The following is a 17952-nucleotide window of genomic DNA, read 5'->3' on the forward strand; positions in this document are numbered from 1 at the left end:
GAATGACGCTTGTCTTTGTGCAGCAGTATTCCATTGCTGACCATTGGTGATCTGCTATACTCTTCCCTTCTGGCACCCTGCTGCCTAGCCAGTCATCCCCTGTTTCGTATCTGTGCATTTAATTTCCCCTTTCTAGACATAGTATCTGCTCTCATCTTTATTGAATTTCATCACATTGATTTTGGTACTTTCTTCCAATTTATCAGGATCATTTTGAACATAATCATGTCCTGCAAAGTGCCTTGTCCTCCCAAGGGGGCTTCCCTATTCTGTAATTGGAGTTGTTAATGAAAGTATTGATCACAAGAAGACCAGGACTGACAGCTGGAGGGTCTCACTTGTAGCAGCTTCAGAGCCTGACAGTAAGCTCTGTATAACTGCTCTTTGAGCACAGTCCCTGAGCCACCTGTGTAGCCTCTTTATGGTGATTTTACCTAATTCATATTTCTCTACTTTGGTTATAAGAATGTCACTGTGTGAGCCTGGATCAAAAGCTTTAGTCAAGTCAAGATGGATAGAGGTGATAACCTTGACTGCCCCCCCTTCTTCATGAGGCCCATTTCTCAGAAAAAGAAGAAAGCAAAGAAATTATACTGGCTTTACAATTTATTTTGGACAAATCCACGTCGGCTTCTCTGAATCACCTTATTATCTAGACATTTACAATAGTTTGCCATTTGTTCCAGTGTTTTTCCAGTCATTGAAAATGGTCTAGCTGGTCAGTAATTCCCTGGGTCTAATCCTACCATTTTCCTCCAGATATGTTTTCACTTCTTCCAACCATTCAAGACCTTTTCTCCTTTCCATGGCCATGCTTGTCTTACAGGCCAGAGTGCAGCCTGATGCACTGCTGTGCTATCATCCACACTTTGTGAGACCCTTTGGCTGGCTTAGGATGCCTCTAGCCTTGGTGAATCATCCAAACACTTGTTTCTGGGCTCTGATACCCTGTCCATGCCACTGTCCTTCCTGCATGCAAGGACAGTCCCTTTGAGGAAAGCACCTGCAAAAACCTCTTTTGCCAGACATTGGCTCTACAGTATCACTGAAAAGTATTTTGGGATTGATGACAGCAGGCTTTATATGTATCATATTCCAGTCTGTCCATGTCACAGGTACGTGAATGTGTGTGAGTTCATAGGCAACAGCAGAGTGACGCTTCCCTTCATCCTTTCTTGTAGGGGGCCTACAAGAAAGCTGGAGAGGGACTTTTTACAAGGGCATGTAGTGATAGGACAAGGGGTAATGGCTTTAAACTGAAAGAGGGTAGATTTAGATTAGGTGTAAGGAAGAAATTCCTCACCGTGAGGGTGGTGAGGCACTGGAACAGGTTGCCCAGCAAATTTGTGGATGCCCCATCCCTGGAAGTGTTCAAGGCCAGGTTGGTTGGGGCTTTGAGCAACACGGTCTAGTGGAAGGTGTCCCAGCCCATGGCAGGGGGCTTGGAACTAGATGACCTTTAAGGTCCCTTCCAACCCAAACCATTCTATGATTCCATGATCACTTTAAAAATTCATCCATGCTCCAGAGCACATGCCAACACTGCCTCTGAGTCAAGGTACTCAATCAGATCAGAAGCTGTAAATGGGCTTGCACATAAACACCAGCCTCTGCTTAAAATACAGGATGGAGGTAGCCCAAAACCTCCCTAAAATGCTTGTTAATGGTCTGAAATTGCTCTGGCTAGTTCCTTAAGTACTCCAGGCTATGTTTAAGCCAATCTGGCTGATGACCAAGAACCTTTCTCATCTAAATATTCTTTAACATGCTCTTTCCCTATTCTGACCTGTGCTTTCATCCTCTTGTTTCATTAATCATACTAAGCAGCCAGTCTCAGACACTTATTGTAAGATGAAATAATACAGCATCAAATATTTCATCCTTCTCCATACTACTCAGTATTAGCTGAAAGCTTGCTTTAGTAACTAGCCTATATTCTTCACTCCTTTAACTTCCAGTATACTTCTCAAATATTTTCCCCGTCCCTTTCATGACCCAGGATAATCACAGCTCATTTTGCACCTTGTTTCTCTGTATTAATCTGTCTTTGTGCTTTTCTCTAATACTCAGCTTTAGACACGTGCCCTTGTTTCTGTGCTTCAGTAGTTTCTTTGTAATTCACTGCCAGGCTCTAGTTGCAGCAGTATGGGCCCCTCTCAGAGAGCTTGCCATTCTGTCCAGCCCAGCAGCTCAGGGAGTTCACCCATCTGGCTCCGCAGCTGAACGGAGCTACAGTCTCTTGCAGGAGCCCAGCTGTGTATCACACGAGGGTAAGTGATTCCCAGTCCCTCTGGGCTCTCCCAGACACCCTGTTTTCCCCATATCTTGAGCACATGGAGTAAGCAAGAAGATTTGGACACTTATCCTTACACTCGCACTGGCTGAAGACTTCTACACACCGCAAGGGAATCAGCCCTCAGCTTGCTCTAGCTGTGCCTGCCCTGGCAGCAAAGCATGGACACAAATCCACTGTCGAAACCACATTTCCCCATTATCTTTATGCACAAGCCTGGGCCAAAGCAAAGCACCAGCAGAGCTCTGGGACTGTCTCAAGGTAGAAGAGCTGAACACATGCTGTGATTTAGCAAGGGCACAAGCTCTCATGGATGCAGTTTGGCTGCATCCATCGCACAATGGCCCAGGTCACCAGCTGAGAGATGAACACAGTGTGGATAACTCCAACCAGGAGTACCCATGCAAACCTGGACATGTTAGTCCAACAGTGGGCACCTTTGGTCTGTGTAGAGGATACTTTCTCCATTTTGCTGCTGTCCTCTATAGAATAGTTGAAGTGCTGATATACAAAAAATTGCTCCATAGGTTATATCTTCTGGAGCCAGGCTGATCTCCTCTGTGCTCTGATATGTATATTCTCCTGGACTCCCCTACAGCAGTCTCTGATTTGAGCTAAGAAGAAGTTCTCATTTCTTCCCTCTGTCACCTCCAAATGTGTTTCTTGTTGGTTTCTGCCAGCGACTTTCAGCAGAACAGCATCCGGAAACATCAAGTTATTACCAGCAGAGAAGAAATCTTTCACATTCGCCTCCTGTCAATGACAAATTGCCATTTTCTTGTTTATTCCCCTCCCTGTGTCACTTGCCTCTGCTGTTTGCCCAAGGGATCTGCTGAGGTGAAAGTCTCCTAAGACAGTCAGCTTTGCTGACTTTCTGTTTTGCTGGAGCAAATAGTTTGTCCCTCCTTGCTGCTGAGGCAAAGCAGTGCTTCTACAACAAAGTCCCAAATGCCCTTCCTCAAGGACATTGACAGGTATTCTTCATTTGCTGCTTATCATGCACCCCACCCTGGCACCATAAGTGGTGGGCCTTGCCACCTCGCTGAGGATCCTCAGCCAGCTACCAGAAGTGAAGCCAAGGGCAGGCACCTGGAAGAATACATGCAAAAAGCAAGGCTGCTCTCCTGCAATCAGTCACAAGAGACCCCCTGAAATTATTCACTCAGTCACCTAGAAAGCACAGCCTACTTCACGCATATGTAGTGTCAGTCTTTATGCTGCAAGGGATGGGCAGAGCAAGTTTTAGAGGTGAGGAGCAAGGCAGTGTCTGGAGCTCCCAGTGCTAACTTGGCCAGCCATACAAGTTGTCCTATGTGGAGGTGGGAAGAAGGAAGACAGAAAGCTTCACTCCTTACTATGGTTAGTTGGGATAAAGGCAAAGAGTGAGCTAAATCCAGATGACTCACTTTGACTTAAGGCAATAATGAAGATTTTAAAGAGCTGTGGCAACTGAGTGCAGACTGCTTACTCCAAGATTTAGGTCAAAGCAGCCCAGTCAGCCTCTTTGGCTAAGTCTATACTTGGGGGATAAGGAGCTCCTGAGTCCTGATTGCACTTTGGCCATATGATACCACTGTGGCAGGAGAGGATTTGGATGTGTCTTGGCTGTGTGTGCATCTGGGCTTTCTGCTGAAGCTAAACGCGGGCAGGCAGGGAGGGAGGAGCCATGGTAAGCCCTAGTTGGTCCCTCAGTGACGGGGATCAGAAGTATGGGATGACCAGCGTGCCCGTCTTGGAGCCAGGATGGCAGGGTACAGCACGAAGGGCTCCTGCCCAGTGGTGCATGCTCAGCAAAGAGATTGCTGGTTTGTATCAGGGCTTTTTACCATTCCTTTTTATTACAATAGGAAGCAGACAGCATTTCTGCTGTGGAACGTCTAGCAGGAATGAAAGATCTCAAAAAAAAAAAAAAAAAAAAAAAAAGAGTTTTGGTGAACATTGTCATAGAAGACATTAGACCTTGATTTTGTTCTTGGAAGCCCTGTTGTGACAGCCTACTCCCTGTTCCCATCCACATCCCTGAGCTCTAGAAATGGTGCTGGTAAAAGCACCATGAATGGATTAGTCCAGCCACAACTAAAGAGGAGCATACACCCCAGAGAGGAAGAATCAGGCCTGCCATACAGGAAGAGCTGGGCTGTCACTGTCAGACTCAAGAGTCTTTGTACATCCAGAAACTTCACAGAGAAAAGCAACCCTCATGAGCTGGGGGGCACTAACACCTTTCTGCCACTGCCTGAGACACCTGCATGGGGAAGAAGTTGGAGGCCCTCTTCTGAGGAGAAAGTGACTTTTGGGGCCAGGAGGACAGTGCCTATGTGAAGTCAAAATCAGATATCCCAGAAAGGTTCATCTGAGCCTCTGCCTCTTAGACCCATTTATTGTTTACAAAGAGAAAGGCAGGTCCCATGACAAACCACAGGTAAAGCAGAAGTATTAAGTCCTTCCTTCCTTCAGTGCATATAAAAAGATAAATTGTAACTAGACGTCTAACAAAATTAACAGTAAGGAGCACAGGCCAGAATGCTGAGATAAGACAGACACATGCAACTCTGCAAGGCCCGATGAAATTCAACCTAGTGTGCTTAAGGGAGCAGCTGAAGCAATCTCTGAATCATTAGCAATTATGTATGAAAACTAGAAGACAGGAGAGGTCCTGGAGGATAGGAACAGGGCAAGAATGCTCCCAGGAAACCCAAACCAAAACCCGTCTTGAAGGACAGGTTAAAGGACTGTGGACCAGTCAGCCTAATGCTGAACTTCAAGAGCTGGAACAAAGTTTTAAGTCATCCACATGTATGCACAGGGTAGGAAGATAAGGAACAGTATATATGGACTTGTCAAGGAAAGATCTTGTCAAACAAAATTAATTTCCTTCCTTGGCAGGGTAATGGGTCTAAAGGATAGAGGGAAGGAGTAGATGTGATTTACCTTTAATTCTGTATGGCTTTTGGCATACACCCGGTGATGTTTTCAGAAGCAAGCTAAGAAAAGAAGGTCTAGATGGAATTACTATGAAGTGGATGAGTGACTGAAAATTAATTTTCAAGCATTATAATTGTTGATTTCCTGACCACTTGGGAGAACATCTCCAGATGGTACCCACAAGGGACTGTCCTGAGTCTAGTTCCATTCAATATTTTCATTAGTAAGTTACATAGTAGATTGCAAAATACACAGAATATTTGCAGATGACACAGTTTAGAGACAGAGGACTCTGTTAGGATCAGACTCAAAGTTATCCTGACAAATTGGAAACACAGTCTGAAAGCAGTAAGGCGAAATGTGATAAAGACAAGTGCAGAGGGACACAGACAGGAAGAAAGCATATAAACATATAGAAATTAGGGAAATTCTGGCTAAGTGAGAGTAATGCAGAAAAGGATCAGAGGCTGGTGCAGGAATCAGCAACGTGATACTGCTGGAGGAGTGGGGGAATTACAGAAATCCTTTTCACATGCATTAAGAGGTGTGAACCATGTAAGACATGGTAGATAATGACTCAGTCTGTCAGTACTGGTGAATACAGCTAGACTGCTCAATCTCATTTTGAAGAAAGCACTTCAGGAATGGTAACACAACATCTGTAATGGCATGATGGGAAGAAGAGGACACTCTCAAGGCCTCTGCCAGTTCTGATTTCTGTGGTTCACAAACAGTTCCCCAGTTCCAGAAAGAAAGGTTCAGTCTGATTTTAAATTCAGTCTCACCTCTCTCGAGTTTACTGCATGTCATGTTCAAACACACTGTGACTGCTTCATTCACTGCAATAGATGAAACTGCTTTGTATAGCAGACAAGTCTTTTGACTGTGAGTAAAAGCTGATGGGGAGATATAAATAAAAATTACTTTGATTTACGCATATATATATAAACTTAAAAATAAATTCATTGAAAAATGTTCCTATCTTAAAATCTGGTTTTTCTTTTAAATGCAAATGTTTCAGCTATAACAGTAATCTGCAGATAAGGGAGCTGCTAAGCAAAGGAGGGTTCTCAGTGGTGTTCTCTCCTTTGTAGAAAAATTTGTTGATGTTTTACTGTAAAATTATGCAACAAGACAGAATGGACCAGATCAATGTGCTTAGGAAGTAAATTTGCACCCATGACAGAAGCCATTAAAGGGATAAGGTCTGCAAGGACTAACTCTTCCTAAAGGTGAGCCAGTAATATTTAAATACTTGGCAGTACTGTTTCCATTAGAGAGGAAATGGTTTAGACAGCTGATGAATGTCAAAATGTTCAAAGATCCCAATGCCTTCCAATCAGTTTGGGCTTCCTTTATCTTTCTTACATATTTAATGAGAAACTCTGACCTAAGGTACTCCCTGCCATCCTATCTAAAGCAGAAGTAGGGATTTACTCAGATGTCTCCTGACTTTACCTACTATCTTTTTGTGTAACACAGCTTTCATAATAATAAACATGCTGGTTAGGAGAGTCAGGGTGGCTGACAGGCTTGCTAACAGTGGGTACTGAAATGAAGGCAGCTGCTTCATCTTCAAAGAAGTTAGGCAACATCCAAGGCAGACAGCTGCAGGACCATATCTCACCAAGCAAGGATGCGTGAGAAAGAATTCTTCAGCCTACTGCTATGATAACCAAAAGCATCTCAAAACACCTTGGAACAGAAGACATGGCACAGCCATGCCTGGGTGCTCCTGGAGCAGCCCATGACTGCAGGCTGTCAGTCACCTGCATCATGGGCATGAGGCTGGCTGATGGCTTTATTCATGGGTACCAGCAAATACTAGGCTTATCCAGTGGAAGATGGCTGCTCCTGTTACAGGCAATAGCAAGAAATTCCCATATAAAAAATCAAATGTCTTCTCTCTTTCTGACAGCATATGGCTACTTGCAAGCTTTACTCCAAATTCCTTGAAAGCTTCCTGATAGCTGAGGGAAAACAGTTAGATGTGTTCACCAGCAATGAGGACACACTGTAAAATAAACTCCCATGTCATATTTAGCCCCATAAACGCTCCTTTTCTGAAAATCACTTCTCTCCCACAGCTAGATCAAGTGCCTTCCACCTTGATGGCATCTTCAGGGGACTCAGCCCCAGGCACCATCTCTTGAGCACCAGTGAACTCATGGGTGCAAGATCAGCAGACAGGAGCAAAGAATCAGGCCCTCCACATCAGTGTGTTCACACATCACCCACAAATCTGGGGTGCAGAAAAAGGGTAGCAAAACCTCTCCTACCAAAGAGCACATTCGACTATACTGGGAGGGACTCAACACCGAGCTGAGCAGAGAGCACAGCCATGGGAGCACCACTGATGCAGGGCAAAGGACCAGCCTGTGCATCACTCATGCTTCAGAGACTCAGATTTATCTGGAGGAAGCAGAGCCTAGTTATAAATAGCACTGGATAAGGCTGGCCTTGCTTTCAGTTTGTTTTCTTCCTGCTGGGATTCGGATGCTCTGCTTTGTACAGCATTTCACCAGGAATCTGCTTGTTTATTCTCCTCACAGCACTTCCCACTGTATTTATTAAGCTGGTATGTTAACAGCCAAGGAGCGAGGAACCAGACATTAGATTCCCACCTGTTTGTCCCTGCAGTGGCTGTATTCCCATGTCATACACAGCATGCAGTTGGGTGACGGGTGCCAGAGGCCAGCAAAGCTCAGGGGTATTTAACCAATTGCAATTCACAGCTCTTGGTTTCAATTCTGACTGTGCTCATCAAGCAAGATTTCCAATTTACAGACAAAATATGAAGTTCCCTGCTCTGTGTGCAGGGGAAGCAGACACACAGGGCAGGCAGGCTCACATCCAAATCCCCAAGCTGTCTGATGCTGCTAAATGAGAGACAGCATCTGTAACGTGCCTAACAGAAGTTTCCCATCATCACAGGATTGAACCGGCTTGCAGCACGAATGGGGAGAGACAGCTCCAAGGCCTGCCAGGTGCTGAGGGTCCCGGATACTGCACCAAGCTGTGGCAGCTCACCATGGCACGAGGGGTGGGAGAAGGGTGGGAGCCGTGGCAAGCCCCGGCTCCCCACAACTTGCTATATATCTGTGCAACCCTGCTTGCACCATCCCTGCCCAGCTTGCCTCTAGCTCTGCCCTTATTCCTCTCTTATCTCTATTTCATCTCTTCAGAGAAGCACTCTGTTGTTTCACAGGCTGCAATGGCGCCATTAAGACCCATCCAGTCCATACGCTTTCTACACCTATTTTGAAGATCCAGCAATCAGCATTCAACATTTCATAGGCCAGCAAAGAAATACATTTTTTCCACTAAGATCCAACATAGCTTCCTGATTCCTGTTATATACTTAGTTAACTTTTGTGACTGCTATAAAGCAGCAGAACAGGATTCAAATATCCAAAATGCATTACAGCTTCTCTGCCCTTTTAAACTTCAGGCTAACATTTTCCAACATCCCAAGGCCTTCAGGGACTCTTAAATTTTATAAGTGAAGTTTTCTCCATAAACTAGCACCAGTACAACTTATCAGCTAAGAAAATTAATTGTACTTTTCTTGCAGACACCAGAAAAGAAATAAACAACCTGAAAACTCAGAGTAAGATGGTTTGAGTCTTAAGTAAAAGGAAGAGGATGAAGAATAACAATACAGTGTTAGAGAAGAATCTATTTAACAAGCAACAGTGAGAACAGAAGGCAGAAAGTAAGTTCAGCATCTGTATAAAGTACAGAGGGAAAAGCAGCATCAAAGCAGAAGCAGCTCCTTTTCAGACAAATGTCACATGATCTGCAAGGGATGCGTTGCAACAGAATTACTAACCCACAAGAATCCATACCCAGGGCACAATTTAAAAATAACCAGCTACAGAAACTGAATCTCCAGAAGGTACAGTCTGATACCATCTCAAAAAAATACAACATTGAAGTTAAAAGACATGGGGTTTTGTTCATTATTGTCAAGAATAATGGACAATTAGGAAGAAGCATTTGGATGCTTACCTCGTCTAACCTTAAAGCAGCTCAAGAAGTGTCCAAAAGATTTTGAACAAGGTACAAACATTCTGCAGAAGATTTTATCCAGCATTTCTGCCACAGCAGTGTCTTGCACTTTCTGCCACCTCCACCATGCCTAAATGAGCCCAAAGCTTCCAGATGGATTTCTGTGGCTCAGCAGAGCCTTTCCAAACAACAGTGAAACTTGACTCTGTGGGAGACAGGAATTCCTCCAGCCAGGCTATGACTCTACAGTGAGCTCTCCCAGCAACTAAGGACAACCAGAAAGCTGCTGATCTTGACCCTGTTTTCTACAACAAGCATACGGCAACCCCATTCCAAGCACAGCCCTTGCTGCCCACACTCCCCTCCAGGAGACGACAAGGGAGCAAATGCATGACAGATGTTTGTCAGCCACGAAATGCTGCAGCAAGGGGTGCAGTGTCAGGTTCTTGACAGACCAGCACAACTGCTGCTGCAACAGCCTGTTACTGGGCACAGAGTTCAGTGCAGGGAGCAGGACTGCATCTGAGGACTGCTCCACCAAGGAAGCCTCTGACAGATTGAGGTCTCTGGACACCAGATGCACCCTGGCCAGCCCATGGATGCTCTTCCCACTCCTCAGTACTTCTGTGCATGTGCTGAACGACTGAAGTGACCTCTCCAGTGGGGATACCGTTGCCTCCTTTACTCCTGGGACTTCAGAGGTTAATTGGACTTTTTGCCCTGTTTGCCCTGGGCCAGGTACAGAAGGCAGGGCTGGTAGCAAGAAAAAAGTAGTAGAAAGCTGGGACTGGCAATGAAGGTCCTCTGTGCAGACATTGCACTGACCTAGTATGAAAGATGCAGTCAGCCTGCATTACTCTAGAGGTTTTGTGCTAAGTGATCCTCACCATCAAGCTTCTGCTCTATTACCCCTTCAAGCTACATTCTTCCACTTGCCAGCTCGCATCCTGATGCTCCTCAACCCTATCTTGGGTCTAGCCTCCTTGATTTCAGTCTCTGTTGCTCTCCTTTCTTCTCCAGACTTCTATTTCTCCTCTGGAGTTATCTCCTAACAGTACCCTCACAGAATTGAATGAGGTTTTTTGACTGAACTACCCCCAGCAAACACCTGTTTTGTGGTCCTTAGCAGTGAAGGCAACAGAAAGGGTGCTGAGCTTGTTCTGAGACAGTTGATCTTTTTTCTGACCTTGATAGCAACCTTCTGTCTTTTTGTTTTCTTTTATTTCCTTTGCATCAAACTCTTTGTGTGCCTGCAGCCAAAGGAACAAAATATTATGTGAAGCAGTAACATCTCAGAGGCAATGCAAGCTGCAAAATCTGTCTGACTACAGATGACAGATTTAGGAGCCTGCATGTCATCAGAAAACAATGTGCTGGTGTGACAGTGGATTATGAACAAAATGCTTTTCTTCTCCTAAGTGCAGCAAATACAATCAGATTCCTGGAAAGGCCTTTTTTTGTGGAGCTGTGCCCAGCAGCATTGAGTAGAGTGGAGAACAGCAGGTCATGCTGAATTTGAACAGATTCTGTAACTGAACTCACTTACTTCCATCAGAAGGACAAGACTGCAGTTGAGTCTGGGGTGGCTTCACAAATTGCTAAGATTCAGCGTAGACTTATTTAAGGACTTAGATTAGAACATAGAAAGTAGAGATGAAGAAGGGGTCACACAACTACAGGGCAAACTCCAGTAAGCAGGTCTCAGGTCTGTTTTATCTGGTTTACACTTGAGATGAGACTTCCACAAGTTCTACTTGGAAACCACTCTGCAGGCTGACACTCACTCTAGTTTCCTTTGGCAGTTTGCAGACTATTACCATCCCGCCTTGTCCTTTTTGTCCTAACCAGGAGCGTCACATTTAACCTGAATGGTATTTGGTGAAGAATTAGTAAGCAGTGGCCAGCCCTTTCTCTTCCCATGCACGAATATAAGGCAGAAAGTAATTCTTTCAGGATGCCATCTGAAGCTCCATGGTGTCAGCTCCTCAGGGAGGTCAGATCAGCTTCAGTAAATTAACAATGAACCAAGTTGCTTTTCTAACCAGTTATCTCTCCATAGCAATTCCAAACAATGCTGTGCATACGGCCAGGCCTGCCACAGCTGAGATTTGCTCTAAGCATAGCCAAAAGAAATGTTCCCTTTGCAGATCTTAGGGTGAACACTCTGCAGTGGGAATTTAGTCAGTAATTCTGATGGTGAGCAAGTAGAAACAAAAAATATTTCCATCCCTCTGCAGCAGTATTGGCTCTGTACTAGTCCCAGCAGCAAGGAGAAATAACGTCCTTTTGGTTTGATGTGGAAGTGAACTAGAAGCAACAGTGGAAACATCTGTTGAATAAGATGTGTTTTGGGAGGGAGACTGAACAGCAGAAATAAAAGTTGACAGAGCAGATGATAGTTTCAGTTATCAATCCCTGTTTCTGAACTTCTCCAGCTTGCAAATGCTTCAAGCCTAAAATATTTAGTATATCCCAGTGATGAAAGGTAAGAAAAAAAGCACTCTTCTCAGCTGTAAATAAACTTTAATCATAATCTTTTTTAAAAAGAATGGAGAAAGTAAGAACAAAGCTCAAAGGCTGGCAAAGGGAGAGGCTCTATGCTGAGATCCCGTTCCCAGCATTGTGTCAGTTCTACCCAGAAGACACTGCTCTTGTGGGCTCTGGGTGCCAAAGTCTAGTCAAGTTGTCCCACTTTGGCCACCACCACCAACAGCCAGAGCCAAGCTCTGGGATTGAGCCATTGGCTCAAAGATACCCTGTTCGGGCACTTGCTTTCTAGGAGTACTCAGTGCTGGAGGTGATGTGAGTATGAGGATTTTGCTGGCCATTTGGAGCATTATTTTGATTAAAGTGGGGTTTAGCTTAACACCATGTAGGCTTTTGCCTGGCAGAACATGACAGGTTTGACACAGTTTCCCAGGAGCTGACTCCTTTTAAACTGGTGTTCACAGCCAAAGGCAGAAGCCTGAATTCACTGACCTGGGAGACTATTTCTAGTTCTATGTTCCTGTAAGACCTAAGGTTTCGCTGGTGTATTAGCCACATTGCACTGCATGCATATACATTCACATGTCTACGTATGTGTTTATTCCTTTCTGGGTTTGGATTTTAATCAATATGTAGTAAAGAATTAGAAATCTGTAACTTAAAACAACCCAGAATTTTTCATTATTTACAATATAGTAGCACTTAATACATGGAAGACAATTGCCAAATCTGCAAGAAGCTATTGCTATGCTCTTTAAAAATATGGGGAGCAGTATCAGGCAAACTCATTCTTAGGTAACAGAATTAGAAAATTTGTATTATTCTATTTATTCTATTTTGCTTTTAATAATGGGCTATGTTACATCAGCTTTGTTTTATGCAAACTTACAGAGATATTATTAAATCACCAAAGATGAAATGGCACAAGAAAAGAGTTGTCAGCCTGCTTTACTCACTTCCCATTTTGCTTCCATTGTGAAAGGGCTGTATTGTTTCAAAAGGAAGGAACCAGGCAGTCCAGAGAACAAAGGCTCCTAATTGTTCGGGAGAACTCTGTTACTTTTCTAATTGGTCTTCAAAGTCATGGGCTTGCAGGCTCTACACAAGTGAGGACTACACAGGATGGTCTAGACAAAGACCAGGCTTCAGACTAGTTGGGGTGTTGGTGGGGGAGAATAGAGCATCTTTGAACTAAATATGAAAAACAAGGCATCACTTTCTAGAATCATTTAATGCTGAATGAGAAATAACAATCCAATGTCTCAACCTAACAGTCCTTCATGTCACTTTTCCTGCCATCAAATGGAGAGAAAACCTTTTCTATACCTTTTGGCGGATATTGACAAATACCTACAGTTCAGATCTCTCCAACAGAGGTACAAGCTCTTCTGAATGCTGTGCAATCACCTTATTAGTAGCCTTGCTCACTAGTTTTGTAGCAAGTAAAAACCTGTAAAGTTTACTAAAAATATCAGTACTTCATTGCAGAAGAAAACTAAGAATAATAATTCTCAGCACTCAACCTTTGGAAATAAAACAAACAAGCAGGATCTAGAGGCTACTCATACCTCCATCTAGCCATATCCATGAGGTAGCTTCTGTCCTTTTCAGAGCTATCTTCCTAGAGTGCCTAATGATTTTTTTTACCTCTAAGCCACATTGCTGTCAAGTGGTACACATAAACCTACCTCTAAAAACCCTGTACAGATTGCTTCTACCACCCTGTACAGATTGCTTCTACCGCTTAATGTACCTGCTTCTGGTCTGTAGGGATGAGGCCACTCATAACACCCCCTAAGCATACTCTGTCCTTCCCAATATCTTCTGGGGCACAAATGATCTGGGATTCTGGCATCCACAGCGTGCAATAATAACTGTTGATCTCCCACAGCATGCTGCAGCAAGGCCATGAAAAGCTGCACACTGTACTTACTATTTTGTCAGGCTTTTTTACTGGAAGCCTAAACGGCAACAGGAGAAGCTTGGAGTTCTGTGTGTGTGTGTGTGTGTGTGTGTGCACACGCGCGCGCGCCTGACATTGTATTATGATAACAACCACAGCTGGGGTACCATGTTAACCTCTAAGAAGAGCTAAAAATATTTGTTAGAGGAAAACCGTTGGACAGACAAGCAGCAAATATATAATTTAAGTCTTTTCTGAAATGTTATATTTGCATAACGTCTCTGTTTATAGCAAGCACCAGTCTTGCTCTTGGAATATTCCATATTCATCTGCAGTCCCACCAGGATCCCTTGATTTCTTGGACTTTTACTGGAAGATGCAATAACAAGGAGCCATGGCTGGGGGACATAATCCATGCATGGCATGTGCTAAAGTACAAGGAACATTGACGGTGTGCCTAGAGGTATGACAGAATTAGGCAGCCCAAATGTGGTGACAGCAATAGTTAACAGTGGCAACACCTGTAGCCCAGGCTCGCAAACCAAATACACACCCTGAACCTCTACAGGCTCATACAGACCATGTTGAACTACATGCTGCCACACTTTTACTCTATAAATGAGATCAGAAAGGCATATATCTTCCAGTGCTCCAGTCTTAACTCAGGTTACACTGTAGACATAACTCTGAAGTTAGCTGGATGTAGCAACATATTCACCCCAGTCCTTCACAATATCATCCATCTGGTGACTCTTTGTGACAGATGCCAGAGTGGCGTTACTTTAGGAGCATTACTTGCACATCAGAATTCTAATTTCACTAGAATACTTGAGGGTCAACTACAAGGTAGTATGTCTTGAATCCAGGTGGCAGTCAATTCCACAGGCAGCTGCCCCTGGGTTTAGTGTGCCCAACAGAGCTCTCCTTTAGGGCTGATATATGCTTTTTACATACTGCTCATCACTTGCTGCCCTGTGATCTTGTATTTCAAACATAAATAGCACTGCATTCCAGTATATACAGAGATCAGTTCCTCCCCAAACAGAAGTCATTCATAATAATGAAAACTAAGGAGAAATGATTTTTTATAGCAAGCTTTGGCTCACATGTTTAGTTTCTGTTGAGGACCAAGGATTCATACAATTGCTTTGCCTTTCTGCATATTTCAAAATTAGCTTGAAATACAACCTAATAACCAATCACTAAGGCATGTATTAAACCAACACCTTTCCCCACACAGCAGTTTTTCTGCTGTGCCCAAACTCAGCCCAATTAAAAGCCCAGTCAGAAGAAAGGAAAAGCACCCTTACCTGCCACACTGGCTCCGTGTGCTTTCCTGACTTAGCACTACTCTTGTAACTTGGCTGAGAAGTTGCCTTCTTCAGGTTGTAGATGGCCACGTTGCCGTCATAGAAGCCCACTGCCACAAGGTAGGGGTGGTCATAATGGAAGTCCAGGCACATGATACCACTCTCACTGCTGAAGACATACTCTGGGAAGGAGGGGTTCTTCATGGTGTAGAGCAGAAGCATGCCCTGGCCCTGTTTCATGAAGTCATCTAAACAAGGAGGAGCTTTGTTGTTAAATCCATTTCCAAGATTCTCTACTATTAAGACATACAGTCTGACAGTATCGCCTATGCCTAAAACCTCCCTGAATTCAATGTCATGTGGGAAGGACATCAGTCACAGGACCAAATGGTGATGTTGGTGTGCCTACATCTGAACATCCTTTCATTCATTGATACGACATCCCCAGGACATGGGGACAATGTGCTTATGCAGAAAAACTACTGTTTTGGCAGTTTTTTCTAGGAGAGAGACTTTGAGAAGCCTTGGAGAAAAAGTGCAAAAGGAAAAGGAATTTTGTGGACACTTCTTTCTTTGGACTAGGATTTCACTAACATTGCAGACATGCAGGCTGAACCAAGGATAGTGGCATTTCAATTTCTGTATTGGCAATATTTGATATTACTACCTCCACTGCTTCTTCAAAGAAAAACATTTCATTGAATTGTCTGTAAAGCATCTTATCCACTGCCATTAAACATAACTGTACAATGTACAAGTCACTACAGCTTTATTTTCTGCTTATCCCCAACGTCTCCTCCCTGCTTGGCACAGAAGCACTTTTTTTGCAAAGACTTTCCATTTCCTTTTCTCTTTACTTTCACCTTTCCTTTGCACTGCCTGAAATGAGCTCTCCCTATTCTCAATAGGACCATCTTTCTTCAGTGTTTTTTTTAATCATGTCCTGACTGTCTCTGCAATTCTTAGGTTTTCTGCTCATCTAAAAAACAATTTCCAAATTCTTTTAGAGGGGAAGAAAAGCTGTTGATGTAGATAAGCTCTCCAGAAGCACAGAAGGAACTTTCCTAATCTAGGAAAACAATGCTCTGTCTGAGAGTATCCTAGCCATCTCTCCAAGCACTTTTTTTTACTGTCAAATGCCCTCGGGCACACAGTATACCCGGGGGTGGGGGTGGGGGGGTGGGGGGGGTGGGGGGGGGTGGTGGGGGTGAATTTACTGCTTTCTGTGCTTCAACTACCCACTATATGTCCTATTTCCAGAATAGTCATCTCCTTTTAAAAGTGCTTGCTACCTTTCTTAATATTTTGGCCAGCCTGCAGGATAAGGACTTGGTAAATGTGTACCCCAGTGATAACACTAATTTCAGAAAACTCTCCTCGGCAGCAAGCTGATCCCAAATCAGCATGCAGGTACAGACATCGCTTACCTCAAATTTATCAGGGCCACATAGAGAACATTCAAAGAACCAGTAAAGAAACTCACACATCAACAAAAAATACTACTGCTGCTTTGTATTTGGATTGTGGAAATATTCTATTTTCACAAGTCTCTCTGTACATTTGGGCCAGGCAGGGGAAATGGCTTCCTTATTTTGCAGAAAGGTGAGATTCCAACACTGGCATTACTTTAAACATATCTGAACCCAAATAATATTTTTAACATTTTTTTGGGGAAGAGAGGAAAGCTTAGTCCTAGAATTCTAGCTGAAAAGGAATTGAACTTTCTTTCTCCATCAGTGCCCTGTCCTTTGAATTCACAGAATAGTCTTTGTTCTTAGCCAAGTAATGTCATTGAACTGGCATTAAGTTGAGGTCCAGCCATGACAAGGATGAACCCCTTCTCTCCTCAGGAGCAAAAACACTTGTGAAGGCTATGGAAATGACCTACCAGGAACAACTGACAGCTGAATGGACTATGAAGTCAAATCGGTTAGACAGGCTTTGAATTCAACCTGTTTCATGCTCTTATTTCTCCTAGAGTGTGCTGACCAGCCAGGTGTATTTCCAAACAGTCTGTGGTGCACATTCATTTTCCACCTATTGGCACTGTGCTGAGAGGCCTCAGACAGCTGTCCCCCATTCTCCCTGCATAGAGAGCAGAGGAGACACCCCTTCAGAGGGTTATTCAGCCACCGAGGATCTGAACTGGATTTTGGAGGTGCTTCTCTCTCTGCTGACCTGGCAGTATCATAGGCCAGCCACACTCCTCAATTAGACATGATGGAGCAGGCCTTTATGGGGTAAAATAACTCAGCAGCTTCAGCAAGTCCACCTGGAGGTTAGCCTGGTAGGGGAAAAGCAAGGTCTTGGGAAGAAGCTCTGGCAGAATGAAACACGGGGTTCAGTTTGCAGATCAAGACACCCAAATGCATGTCTACATGTGGCTGGCGGGCTGTGCACTCAGAGTCTAAGCTCCTGCTACTACCGGTAGAAATCAGTCAGTGCAGTTCAGTGAGTGTAGAAAACTCACTTTAAAGAAGACCGCTATATTAGGTCTGCTGATTTACTCTCTGGGCTCCACCAACTGTAATGGCCAGCCCTCTACTGACTGTTAAACCCATCTTAATCCAAGAGCTGAATCCTACGCGTTGTCTCCTTTATGTTACAAAATATCATGGATGTGGGTTAATTCACAGATGTGTGAATACTGCACGTAAGTCTGGATAATGTGATTGCTAAAGTACAGCCTATTTCTGGTGAAAGGCAAAGTGATGAGAATAATCCACAATTAACACTGAAGCATGGCACATAAATCCCAGTAAAACAATAACCTTCTGAGAGTAGGCATATAAATCCATTTCAATGAAGGGTGAATTCTCACCCAGAGTACTAAACTGTGACATACCAACATGTTCTTTAATAAAGGAAAAGAAAGGTCTTATTTCATTAGTGATATTCAGTGTTCCAGAATGGCAGGGACAGCACCTACCCAGCTTTAAGCATGGTCTTTTCAAGAGAAAGGTTTGTGTTTTTCAAACAAAACACAAACCTGCAGTGTGCAGTGTGCCCCATGTCCTGTGTAG

At 43.8% G+C, this 17952-nt stretch overlaps 1 protein-coding gene across 1 annotated transcript in view; it reads right to left on the minus strand.

Moving 5' to 3' along the window:
* The window catches only part of DNAI1 (dynein axonemal intermediate chain 1), a 149130-nt gene that overhangs the window by 64766 nt on the left and 66412 nt on the right, over positions 1-17952 (minus strand). The window contains exon 13 of the mRNA XM_049795142.1: positions 14930-15177. Within this exon, the coding sequence (XP_049651099.1) occupies positions 14930-15177 (248 nt within the window). The remainder of the gene's footprint in view (positions 1-14929; positions 15178-17952) is intronic.

The sequence above is a fragment of the Accipiter gentilis genome, chromosome Z, assembly GCF_929443795.1.
Source record: "Accipiter gentilis chromosome Z, bAccGen1.1, whole genome shotgun sequence".
Classification (NCBI taxonomy): domain Eukaryota; kingdom Metazoa; phylum Chordata; class Aves; order Accipitriformes; family Accipitridae; genus Astur; species Astur gentilis.